Consider the following 13,502-nt stretch of genomic DNA (forward strand, 5'->3'; position numbering starts at 1 on the left):
GTAAACTAATACCAAATGTAAAAGTGCTTAATGTGTGATGATTTTTCAATTAATACTTTGATTCATGAGAAATCAGTAAAGTATATTTCAGTACTAATGGAACTATATTAACTCATACTAGCAGTATATGACCTTCCTTTTATGGGCCAGTAGCATTCTTTTAACACGTATGTTTACTTTAAAATTGGAAAGAGATTGTTAGGCTTTTAATGTTAAGTGTGTAAATGTTTTCAAGAAAGTTAACCTGGAAATATTTAATGTTTGCACACTGATAGCAGTGGTTGATGTGGATTCTGTGGAAACCCTTTTGAGAACATGTATAGATTTTCATTTGGTTGAAGTTACTTAGAGCAATTAGAAGATGAAGGGATTGATTAGGAAGCCTTTGAAGAAACCTTTCTGTTGACTCCTTGTCTACAGGCCACCCCACCTTCCTGGGATCTGTTTCCCTCTCTAGGAAAAGGAAAGAATAGATTAAAATGGAGCCTGTGGACCCGCCTCCAGACTGGTATGGTCCTTTGCAGTCACTGACAGCTTAGTTAGTCTTTGGAAAATATAAAGCTATAGGAGGTTGCCTCTCTACACACGTCTGGCCTCAGTGTCTTGACTCTGGAAGTTATTATTGGCCATGGACTTTTGTGCCTTTCTGTTCCCTGACTGTTTCCACCTGCCCAGGCAGGATTTGAGTTACAGATCATAATCTTTTTTTTCCTGGGAGTTGAAAGTGGGTAGTTGAAAACAACCGTAGCTCAAGTGGCACTCACCATCATTTTGAGTTGCTTTTCACTGCTCTTTTCATTCCCACTCTTTGTTTTCACAGACACCTGGTGAAATGATTGACTCCTGCCTCCCGAGTTCATGGCAGGTCTGGAGGCACAGAGCAACCTGGATTCCTGAGAGAGGGCCTTACACTCACTTCTTAGCTTGCTTGGGGGAAGTCCCATGCCCCACACATAAGGCAGTTCTCTGACTCTCCTCGACAAGGTTCTGTGCCCTCAGCCCCACCTGCTGTGACTCAGGACTCAGCAGAGCAGGGCAGGACATCGTGACCAGATGCCCAGCCCCGTCCTCCTTGCTCAGCTGCCTGGGCAGCACCAGAACAGCCCCTTGCTCTGCAGGCCTCTCTGTCTCCTCTCCCCCACCCTCACCTCTCCGCCCTTCTCCTCTCCACAACTCCCAAATCCCCCTTTGTCTCATTATCCTCCAATCTGGTGCTGATGAAGTCAAGGGGAGCCTTTCCTAGTCTCCGTCAACAGAGGGACTGTGTTTTCAGCAACTTTTCTATGTTTCAGATTTTCCATACTCCTTTTTAAATGTGCTAAGAATAGCATCTACTTCTTTGTTTATAGATAGCAACTCTTTGTAATAATCCTTAAATGTTCAACTTCATATATATGGGGGCTAAGAGTCTTTTTTTTGTTGTTTTTTTTTTGTGAGGAAGATCAGCCCTGAGCTAACATCCAACGCCAATCCTCCTGTTTTTTTTTTTTTGCTGAGGAAGGTTGGCCCTGAGCTAACATCAGTGCCCATCTTCCTCCACTTTATATGGGACGCCGCCACAGCATGGCTTGATAAGCGGTGCGTCCGTGCGCGCCCGGGATCCGAATCTGCGAACTCTGGGCCACCGAAGCTGAGTGCACGCACTTAACCACTTGCGCCACCGGGCCATCCCGTAAGAGTCTTTTTTAAGAGGAGCAAGATTTTCACAAACTAACAATACCTTCGCAGAGAAGAAGCAGTGAGAACCCTATGTGCAAAAATAATTCTGGTTAAGGAATTCACGATAAGACACTGTTTCTGATTCTGTTCTAAAATAGCATAGAGGCTTATCAGTTTTGGTCATTCATTCCCTCACTGATAATTAATCAGACATTAAGGGTGTCCTTTGTACCAGGTCCTGTGTGCTGGGGATGCAAACAGCAGAAAGACACAGTCCGTGCCCTTGAAGAGCTTACTGTCCAGTGTCTCTTGATTAAAATAAAGCCTCCGTTATTCAGAGTGCTCAAGGAGCAGAGTGTTCTGGTTCTCCATACTTCCTTGTTAACTCTTTCCTCCGTATTCCCACCTCACAGCAGGCACTCAATAAATCCGCTTTCCATGGTGCATTTATGCAGAATTGATGAATTATGCAGAATTGATATGGCCTTTTTACTGCTAATTTTTTTTTGCCCCAGAATCTGCATTTTATTATTTTTTTAAATTGAGATATAATTGACATATAACATTGTATAAGTTTTAGGTGTACAAAATAATGATTTGATATTGATATATATTGCAAAATGATCACCGCAGTAAGTGTAGTTAACATCTGTCACTACACATAGTTACAAGTTTTTTTTTTCTTGTGATGATAGCTTTTAAGATTTACTCTCTCAGCAACTTTCAAATATACAATACAGTATTGTTAACTATAGTCACCATGCTGTATGTTACATCCCTAGGACTTATAACTGGAAATTTGTACCTTTTGGCTACCTTCATCCATTTTGCCCACCTCCCACCCCCTGCCTCAGGCAGCCACCAATTTGTTCTATGTATGAGTTTGGGTTTTTTTAGATTCCACATGTAAGTGAGATCATACGGTATTTGTCTTTCTCTGTTTGACTTATTTCACTTAGCATAATGCCCTCAAGGTCCATCCATGTTGTTGCAACATGGCAGGATTTCCTCCTTTTTTATAGCTGAATAATATTCCATCGTGTATATATGTGCCACATTTTGTTTATCTGTTCATCTGCCGATGGACACTTAGATTATTTCCGTGTCTCGGCTATTATCAATAATACTACAGTGAACATGGGGATGATAATCTTTTCAAGATACAGTAGTGATTTCATTTCGTTCAGATGAATACTCAGAAGTGGAATTGCTGGATGGTATGGCAGTTCTGTTTTATACTGCTAATTTCTTTGAGTTACTCTCCTTTAGTCCAGCAGAGCAGAGCCTTTGATTCTAACGGACATTCAGGTGTAAATATTTTCATTTGGACTTTGAGATATCTTAAGACACAGTCACACGTTTTTACTTCCCCCATCTAGTCAGTATGGACTAGACAGAAAGCTGAGTAGTGAACACGTGTGCTTATCGTCATGGTGTGATGATCCCTCGTTCCCGGGGCTCCTGTTGTCCACATGTTTGTAAGTGTTCAGCTGAGAATCCAGCCAATTTACTGGATACACAAAATAATGCTCTTTATTGTTTGAACTTAATTTTTAAAGTGACCTGGCCTTTGTTCTTTTTGGATCTAGACACAAATTCAAAGAAAGGTCTAGCATTAGTTACACATAAACTTGAAGTTCAAGAAAGGTTTTTACAGAGGAAGAGATTTAATATTTTTTATAAGGGAACAAAACATTGAGCACTCTGAAATTAATGATTTAACTATTGAAAAGCTCTTTCAGAGGATACATTTCTTTTTGATAACCTCATTAGCTTTCTTTATAGATGCGATGTCTGTGTTATAAAGCTCTGGGTGATTTTTAACTGCCTGAGTTTATTAACAAGAAATTCTGTGCTAACCTCTGGAATTCTGGCATTTTCAGAAAATGAAAAAAATCTACTCACATAACATTTCTGTCTGCCTTATTTTTTTTTTGGTGCTTAAAAAGAATATCTCCAAGCAAGATCTTTTGCAACAGAATCTTTTTTTTTTTTTTAAGGAAATGTTCTTATAAAGAAAGCATGCTTTTTCTTAAAAAAAAAAAACAACACTAAGTCAGATGAAATCAGTGGCACACTGTTATTATTTCTGAATGCCCAAAACAAAAAATATTGTTCTTATGATAAGATATCTTGTCAATATTCATCTCTCTCTGAAAGCCTAGTATTTCAGATTGGAAACAGATAATCTCTCTGCATGACAAGCTTGCTAGAATAGCCAAAACAATTTCTTTTCTAAACTCATACCTTCAAATACTCGCTGCATGGGCCTTAGGACTAAGAAGAGAAATTTAATTAGTCTCATTTATAGTGAGGAGGAGAGAATCTTTTCAAGAGGGGAATGAATTTGCTACAGACCTAGAAGCACCATTTTAAATTCTAAATTATTATAAAGACAAGGTTTCAAATCTCAGTTGTTTTAAGTTCTTAAACTTTATTTACTATATTGCTCTCCTTTTCATAGTTCAGGCAACTAAAATAGGATAACTCTTACTATATCATTTCTTCATATTTTCATTATTTCAGACATCTGTTTTTCTCTGATTTAGAATCATGTAGCTTTAAGGAGGGAGGGGATTGTGTAACTCACATAGTACTGGACACTAGTTTTTAGGTTGGGGTCCTTGCCGACTGAATTCTGACAGTAGCATTCATGTAAGTTCTCTTTTCTCTGCCTTCATGTTTCTTGGGTTTCTGCATTGCTCAATTTTCCCAAAATGGTCCCGTCAGAATGTCAGCGTCTGACTTCTTTCCTTCTGCGGTGGAAGCACTGCTTGGTTGGCTCCAACTTTTGGAACGAGAATCTGATGCTTATTGTGTCACTCTGGCAGAGAGAGTGGGGGCCACCTGTCGGGGTGGCGTGGTTCCCACATACAACATAACGTGCCAGTTTCAAGGCAGCAGAGATGCCAGGCATCGAGTGCAGAGGGTAGCTCGTACAATGTGATGCTTTTTCTGAAAGATCTTCCCACTGCAAAGTGGTGCCAAATCCGAGGCACATGCTTCATTAAATTGATCACATCTGTTGGCACTTGTGGGTGTTAGTGCTGACAAGTGTCTTTCTGTTCATGCATTTTTGGGGCTTTTCCCCCTGTGCTCCCTCCACTCCATTAGCTTTTGCCTCCGCTTACCTAAGCGATTCAATTATCTTAGGTAATAGAGACATATATTGAAACAACAAAGAGATTTTATAGCCAATCTCTCTTAAGTTCTGGATCATAAACTGTTGATGTTTGCTAATGCTGCCTAATTATCCTAGAGCAAGTTATCTTTTTAAGTGATAAGAGATGTTGCATGGTGTAAGAATGGTCTTTTTCTTCCTCTCCTGGGTCACTGGTACTTAACATTTAGCAGACTGGATGGAGATGAGATGGAGAACTCAGGGTAAAGGTAACATCCTGAAAGGCTTACATAGAGCTGTGCACCAGATAGAATTCCCTATTTGGGGAGGGTTTTATTGAATGAAAATATTCATAAATGCAACTCCACTGGAAGTGACATTGCCTCTCAGGATTTATTTTTACTGTTTTTAACAGTTATTTCTAAATTTAAAATTAAAATAATCAGTTTTTCTCATGCCTTTTAATATTTCTTTTGTAATTTTTTTAATAGCTTATTTTTTTAAAAGAGAGTCTCTCGGGCCCACCCGGTGGCATAGTGTTTAAGTTCATGCACTCCGCTTCAGCAGCCCGGGTTCACGGGTTGGGATCCCAGGCACGGACCTGCACGCTGCTCATCAAGCCACGCTGTGGTGGCATCCCACATACAAAATAGAGGAAGATTGGTACAGATGTTAGCTCAGCGACAATCTTCCTCAAGCAAAAAGAGGAAGATTGGCAACAGATATTAGCTCAGGGCAAAATCTTCCTCATCGGAAAAAAAAAAGAGAGTCTCTCAAGTGAGGGAGATTCTTCCATTGTGAGGAGGACTCACAATTTCAAGGACTAAAAGTGAAAAGACTTGACTTCTGCCTGTAGTTGTTCACATTGAGCAAATTATTAGCTTTTTGGTATTAAATTAACCTCATAATTGCATAAGAAATATGGTAATAAAATAACACTTCTGATAAACACAGAAATAAACTATTTACGGATTCAACAAATATTTATTGAGTGCCACCTATATGCAAGGCAGCCTACTATTATCTGTTTCAGTTGTCTTATTAAAATGCTCAAACTTGGAAATAAAAGAGTAGCTTGCATTAGTTACTAAGTAAGAACATAGTCACAAAAACACAAAATCCAAATTCATCCAGATTATGCTGTATATTGGCAATTGGTAGCATTAGTCACCTTGATAAATCAAGACTCAAAGAAAATCTTAGTTTGGGGAATTACGTGGGTAAAATTATACTAGAGCAGGCTATCTTACCAGAAATCTGCTAGGCTGGGCTGTCCCAAACTCAGGACAGTTTCCCAGGTGATTATTTAATTTTTACCAGGCCTTGCTTGTTCACCCCAGTACTGGAAACACTGTCAGCGCCATTTGGGATGGCCTTGGTTTATCATGCACACCATACCATACATTTGTAACGAGGACCCCTTTGCTTTATATGAAATAGTTAAAAAATATTCATTAAATTAAGCTTTCCAGTTTGGGTTCTGGAGAAACTGGAGTGTGTGTGCTTAGTCTCTTATGACTCTTGGTAAAATATCAAGTGGCTACTCTGGTAGGGATTGGGGGAGAAAGAGTTGGATTTAAATAGGCAAACTCATTTCATATCTTCGAGTTTTCAAAGGCAGACTTGGAATTCAAACAGCCGTGTGCCAGGCATTTCACCTATGAGCTGGGTCTCTGAGCATGTGGTCTACACAGTGCTGTGCAGTAGAATTAGAACATGAGCCATACGTGTGATGTAAAATGTTCTAGTAGCCTTGTTGTAAAAAGAAACAGGTGAGATGAATTTTAACAATACATTTTATTTAGCCCAATATATTAAATATTATCATTTCAACATGTAGTCAGTATAAAAGTTATGAAATATTTTACATTTTTTGTATCATACTGTGTCTTCAAAATTGGGTTTGTATTTTCCACTTACAACACATTTCAATAGGAACTAGATAAATTTCAGGTGCTCCTTAGCTATAATGCCTACTCTTTTGGGCGGTGGCAGGTCGAGAATGTGGTTCTGTGAAGCCATCACTAGGTTTATAACTGACCACTGAAATTTTGCCTTTGATCTGAAAATGCCATTGTTGAGAAGTGACGTTTAACATTTAATTATCACTGAAACTGAAGAAACTTCTTCAGCAAAGGAACATTGTCTTCATCTTTCACGTTTTCATACTGCACGTTTGAACAAAATCAGGAGAAATTTAAATTAAGAGAAAATTAAAGAGTAGGACTCTTCCAGAGGAATTGTGATAGATGATTTGAGAGGTGGAGGGAGTCTGGGTCCCTTAGAGAAATTTGGGGTTTGAGAAGTGTGGTGCAATTATGGGGTAAAATTAGGGAGAAGGCTATCAGTAAATCTGAAAGCTGTGTTTTCTATGTGTTATTTTTCTGTATTCAGTGAAATCTCTGATTTAGCCGTCTAAGGAGAAGGCCATTTCAAATGCCAGACATGTGGAACATGAGCCCATCGCTTTCAGGATGGGCTGAAGCAGTCCTTCAGGTGTTCTAATGGAGGAACTGGGAATTTTGTTCCTATCCAGCCACTGGTCCGTAGAGGGAAAGTTAATCCATGTTACAGTCAAGTAAAATACAAGCTAATTCAGTTTTTCTAGGAAGAAATGTACAATGATCAAGGGACCTGCTTTTAATGTTCAGAACAGGGAGCTTTACATTGGGAAGTCATGTTACGTTTCGTTAAGAGGTATGAACACAAATTGTGGGAGTGGGGGAGGCTTACAAAAATCAAGTCCAGGTAATGGGGGGAGAAGTGCCTTTGGTTTCTAGTGACCTATTGAACCTTATGCTTAGTGGGCATGAGAACAGGGGACTGAGACTGGGGGCCAACAGCGCCATCTCCTTGTGCGGGGCCTGGTGTGGTACCCTGTGGGCCACGGGAGCCTGGTGTGGGTGTCTTTTACCCCATTTATCTATAGAGGAGACCCCAAAGTCATACGTGGGTTCATTTCTAATTCAAAGCGCCTACTTACATATAAACTGCTGATATGAGAAAATCCTGAAAGTGGTGTGACAGATTTGGGAAGATGTGTTACAGGAGGAAGGGCTAAAGGAACTAGGCATACACCGTACATGGAGGTGGAAAGGACACGCCTTAAGGGTGTCATCTGCGGTCCATTCTGTCATGTGTCAGAAGGCGTGGCTTTCCCCAGTGCTCTGGCTGGTGCATTGTGTGGTCACCTGTCTTGCCAGCTGGACCCCTGTGCTCTGCTGCTGAAACTTGTGGGGCCTTTCTCAAAGTCATATCCTAAAAGGAGTTAACCGATACATTAGCTTTAGGGTTATTTTGGCCATAATTTTTTTAAAAAGCCTTGTTATCTAGGGACACTCATCTGCTAATGATTGCTAGCAAATGCCAGAGAAAATAATAAATTCCAATAAATCTGTAAACACTCAAATACAGTCATGTTTAATTTAACAGGGTTTTGTTGTTTTTGTGGCTCGTAATTGTGATCTTTTGATATTACATACATATGATGTATGTAATTTCTACAAGTGAATTATCCTTCGTTTGCTTGATGGAATAAATATACTGATGTACAGTGGTTTTCCGTAGAGGGAACTGGACCTCCAGGCTCTGTGCTGCCTGGACAATTGGAGAGACGCTGCTCTAGGCAGGCAAGACCTGAAGTTTAGGGAGGAGGCATGGGCTCGCTCTAAGGAAGAACATTCTAACAACCCAAAGTTTAAAACCGAAATGGGCTGTCATGGGAAGTTAATACCCATGGCTGAAGTCGCTGAAGTCAAGGCCTCATGACTCCCCACTGGAAGTGTCCTGGAAAGGATTCCAGCATTTCCATCACCACACAACCTCTAAGAAGCACCTCAGGGGCCGGCGTCATGGCATGTTGGTTAAGTTCGTGCACTTCACTTGGGTGGCCCAGGGTTCGTGGGTTCCAATCCTGGGCACAGACCAACGCACCACTCATCAAAGCCATGCTGTGGCGGTGTCCCATATAAAGTAGAGGAAGATGGGCATGGATGTTAGCCCAGGGTCAGTCGTCCTCAGCTAAAAAGAGGAGAATTGGCGACAGGTGTTAGCTCAGGGCTAAACTTCCTCAGAAAAAAAGAAGTACTCCAACTTTTAGTACGTTGTGGTTCTATGATTAGTTGGCTTATTGCCCTTTTCAGTAGATAGTGGATAGTCATTTCATTCACTGAACACCTGTTGCCTTTCCAGAGGCAGTCAGGTGCTGTGGATTCTGTCAATAAAGATTTGAGTTGCTGCAACAAGCCAGGCATGGTGGCAGGGATGCTGCTGTGAGCAAGCTTCCTACCTAGGGAGATGCTTCTAAAAATTTGGTGAGCATCAGGATCACCTGGAGACCTGGTTAAAAGGCCCATTGCTGGTTCCACCCTCGCGTTTTGATTCTGAAGGTTTGGATGGGGTCCGCGAGTCTGCGTTTCCAGGATCCAAGGACAGGTCCATACACTGTGAACAATGCTAGTTCAGGGCAGTGGTCTCAACTGGGGTGATTTCTCCCCCCGCCTCCCGTGACATTTGGCAAAGTCTGTGACATTTTTTGGTTGTCACAACTGAGGGCCGGGAGTACTACTGGCATCTGATGAGGAGAAGCTCCGGGTGATGCTGAACATCCTACGATGCACAGGGCGACCCTCCAGCAAGGAATTCACCAGCCCAAACAGTAGTGCTGAGGCTGAGAAACCCCCTTCTGGGGAAAATTCAGAAAATCAAGTATTTGTAGCACACTATGAAGACTGTTGTGATAGATTGTGATAAGGGCAGTTTAGGGCGCTACAGCTGATTTAATCTAGGGGGTCAGGGGCACCGAGATGAGTGAGACAGACCCTGCTCTCAGGGCAGTCAGACGTGCAGACAGCTGTTCCGACTGGAAAAAACAAGTGAGTTGAGAAAGGAGGCTGCCTGGGAGGGCCGGGGTGGGGTCACAGCATAAGTGACATTTGACAGCTTTATATGAGGGGCAGGATTTTGCTGGGGGCATTCTAGCCTAAGAGAAGGAATGTGCAAAGCAGAGTAAGTGCTTTGCACTTAGCGCTTTGCACAGAGTAAATGCTGGCCGGTGTGCCTGGAATACGGACTGGACCCGGGGAAGCTGGGGTTGGGGGAGGGGGATGCCGCCAGGTGAGCAAGGCCTTCAGTGCCATTCTCAGAAGGGCCGCCTTGATCCTGCAGGCTACAGGGAGGACTGGAAAAGCTTAAAACAAGAGTGTTCATTGTGTTTTATGAGACGATGGAATCCAAGTTAATGAGGCTTTTCTGTTGATCAGTTGGGCTCGTGAAAAGCCTTCAAGTGCCTCAACCGTAATAGCCAAAGACACGTTTTCTGTATTATATCAGCTCTGCCTCTTTGTACATTCAACCTGGAAATTTGATATACAGAGATTCCCAAGAAAAGCCAAAAAGATCAGAAAATGTTAGTCTGTATGTCCTTTCTGCTTGACTTCTGAATCTCTCCTGCTGCTGGAGCCTGGTTATGAATGAGGACATTTTCCCCACGAGCCTCGTAATGCCAGTGCAGGTGAGGAGGTGAGGGTCTCACCAAGGAAGAACAGAGAGGAGCACCACGTATGGCCCTTCCTCTCCTCCCAGGCAGTTCGGCTCTGGCCCCCAAGTTGCATATACCACCCACCAAACAGCGTATAGCCCGACCTCCCTCCCTCAGAAGGGAGTTTAGAGACCATCGGTTATCACTTGAACTCAGCCCCACCCCGAGCTTCTTACTACTGCTTTCACATTTCTAGTGATATTTTGGCTTCCTGTTGATGCTCCGGTCCCCATGCAGGTTGGCAGCCCAGCCTGGCCTGGGCCTTTACCTGCCCCAGGTGCTAGGTGGGTGCCAGGCCTTGGTCAGTGGTCCAGCATCCTTCACAGGTGAGAGCTATTCCACACTGGTAGCAGAGCAGACCTATCTTAAGGCCACCTGATGTGCAGAGAGCCCACATTCCTGTCCCAGGAGTAGCTGAGATTTGCAGAGCTGCTCTGGACTCCTGTCCTGGGAGGACTAGAGGTTCTCAGAGCAGTTCAGGCGTTCTCATCACCCCTGTTGTGACAGCAGCGGTAACTGCTGGGGTCATCGTGCAACCACATGCAGTGCTTACACTCTCAGTGGGAGTTCTCGTCACCACTTGTCAGAATGGCCTATTAGGTGATTGGCAGGTTGGGAAGAAGGAACTTGCTTCATGGGGACTGTGCGATGAGATGTCTTTGTGGCCAGAGCTTCATTACGTTGCCTCCCAAATGCACTGGGCACCTGCTAGGGTACGTTCTAAAGGAACGTGTGTTCCTTTGGAGAGTGCTGTCTAACCGGAAAGGCAGGGGTCTAACACACGCCCACAGAGCAATGCTGTCAGAAGACCAAACTCTGTTCTTAAATTGTGGCTATTTAAGGTGCAGGCTTAGAATTGTAGTTCCTGGTGCTAACAAGACTGAGCTGTGTTGTATGACTTTTACGTTTGTCATTTTTCTTAATTGGCAGGTAACAAGGAGGGAACGCATTCAACCTTCTGGGTGTTGCTGAGTATCCTCCTGGGAGCGGTGGCCATGCTGTGCAAAGAGCAAGGGATCACCGTGCTGGTAAGACCCAGGATGTGGTCAGGGCCTGCTCTCTATACGCACCCTTGCCCCTCCTATAAAGATCAGTGGGGCTGGCCCTGCCTCTGTGACCTCCTCTACTTCTCTACCCTATTGCCGGCCTGCAGTCGTAGACCTTTCTGGACCAATGACTTGTGCTGTCACAATCCTGGCTTTTCAGATGGGAATTGACAGTCTCAGTTGACTATCTTAGCAACTGGTGGAAATGGAGAGAGGAAGGTTCTTAAAGACTGGTGATTAGCTCTCTTGGAGCGGTCCTGTAGAAAAAGAGAAAAGAGTGGTTTGAGTTTTCTAGGATGCTCTTCATATTTCAGCAGTCCTAAATACAACAGTGTTCTGACCCCATCCCTGCTTCTGGTCCCAATTAAACAAGTATTGATGTATGTTATGTTATACTTGGCTTCAACTGGAAACGTCAGAGGAGAAGAGAGGGCCTCTGAAGAGTAGAGGCATGCATGTCCTGGGTCTGATCAGAATTGAAGCCCCAGGAAGGGAGAGGCATTGACATCCACTTTCCTTTTTCTCCATTCTAGCCAAATCTCTGCCTTACATTGTTAGAGGGAAATTTAGAAATTAGGGATGTGAGCAGAGGTAGAGAGATGGAAGACAAAGATGTGGGATGTGAATGGCCCATATGGGAATAGCTTGGGAAAGAAAGAGCAAAGCTATTTGGGGTTTCACAAGTCAGGGCAAAGATCAGCAGTTGTATTGGGCTCGATCTGTAAGATTAAGGTTGGCTAGTTAGGAAATGATGTAGAAAGAATTACTGTACAAAGAGACTTGAATTTCATAAGTAACTGTTTTTAAGTTTGCTCTAAACCAATGTTTCTCAGCCTTGGCATTATTGACATTTTGGGCTGGATCATTCTTTCTTATGGGGGGCTGTCCTGTGCGTTGTAGGATGTTTAGCAGCAGCCCTGGCCTCTACCCTCTAAATGCCAGTAGGAGCCCCTCAGTTGTGACAACCTAAACTGTCTCCAGACATTGTCAAGCATCTCCTGGGGGACAAATTCGTCCTATTGAGAACCACTGCTCTGAACCCTTGCTTCTCAAAGTGTGGTATGAGGTCCAGTAGCATTGGCATCTTCTGGGAGCTTATTAGAAATTTAAGATCTCAGAACCCACCCCAGGCCTGCTGAATCAGAATCTCCATATAACAAGGTCCCCAGGTGACTCCTACGTACATTAACATTTGCACTAAAGCACTAAAGAGTTAGGTTAAATTTATGTGAATAGAGATATGGTGAAATTTAGCTGTTTTCAAAAATTTTATTAGAATGTGGACATTTTGATGATGCATTTAAATGGAAGGAGGAGGGAGTGCCAAACCCAAGTTTGTCCTCGTGATGACACGGCCCCATCACCCCTTGGTGACTATTGTCTAGCTCACAGGCAGAAAAACAAATGGAGCTTCTGCCTTCTGGAAAATGGTTTACACCCAGGCAGAAATGGTCTTCTGTGACCCACTAAAATCGTGTATCACATGGGTAAATAAAACCAGAATTCTTTGAAATGATTAACCCAGCGCTGGCCTGTGTATTGGATAATTAATGGCTCCCAGCATTTATGGGAGAGGGTTAAGTAGGGATGTCATCCTTGCTCTGAAAACCACAAATTACCACTGGCTTCTGATGATTTATGATCCTCTTTGCCACAAAGCCCCATATTAAAAAGACCCAAGTCATTTAGGGGCAGCTTTAACCATATATGCCATGTATATTCTGACCACTTTATCCAGATTGAGTAGGGAGTTCTGCTAGATGATGTTACCTGTGGCAGTGACATCTGTAGAAAGTCCACTGCAGGGTAGACAGTGGAATCCACAGCTCATCCGGCCTTCAGCCTGTGACTGTAGGTATAATAGCTGCCAAAGAAACCATCATGGTGCTGTTGGAGGCTGGTGGCATAGGTGGAGCTTCAGTATCACACTCCCAAAATCCATTGGCTTCACATAATTGAAGTTATCGTTCACCCAGTAGTCGTGGGCAAGGCTTCACGTAACAGAGTTGGCTGTCCTCCACGTGGTGGGCCCAGGCTGGCAGAGGCTGTGCCATCTTCAGTGTGTAGTTTCTAAAGTCGCCCGGATCATCTCCATCGTCTCCATCACAGCCACTGAAGGAGAAGTGAGTGGAGGAGC

At 43.1% G+C, this 13,502-nt stretch overlaps 2 protein-coding genes across 9 annotated transcripts in view; one reads left to right on the forward strand and one right to left on the reverse strand.

The window, feature by feature from the left end:
- ITGBL1 (integrin subunit beta like 1) overlaps positions 1-13,502 on the reverse strand; it is a 1,366,350-nt gene that overhangs the window by 835,503 nt on the left and 517,345 nt on the right. The gene's annotated exons all lie outside the window — the stretch shown is intronic.
- Positions 1-13,502, forward strand: part of TMTC4 (transmembrane O-mannosyltransferase targeting cadherins 4) — a 66,287-nt gene that overhangs the window by 21,708 nt on the left and 31,077 nt on the right. For all 7 annotated transcript variants that reach the window (XM_087435880.1, XM_087435882.1, XM_087435881.1 and 4 more), the window contains one exon: positions 11,250-11,347. In XM_087435880.1, coding sequence (XP_087292006.1) covers positions 11,250-11,347 — 98 coding nt within the window. The remainder of the gene's footprint in view (positions 1-11,249; positions 11,348-13,502) is intronic.

This window comes from Ceratotherium simum, chromosome 10, assembly GCF_057802395.1.
Source record: "Ceratotherium simum simum isolate JZ-2026a chromosome 10, ASM5780239v1, whole genome shotgun sequence".
Lineage (NCBI taxonomy): Eukaryota > Metazoa > Chordata > Mammalia > Perissodactyla > Rhinocerotidae > Ceratotherium > Ceratotherium simum.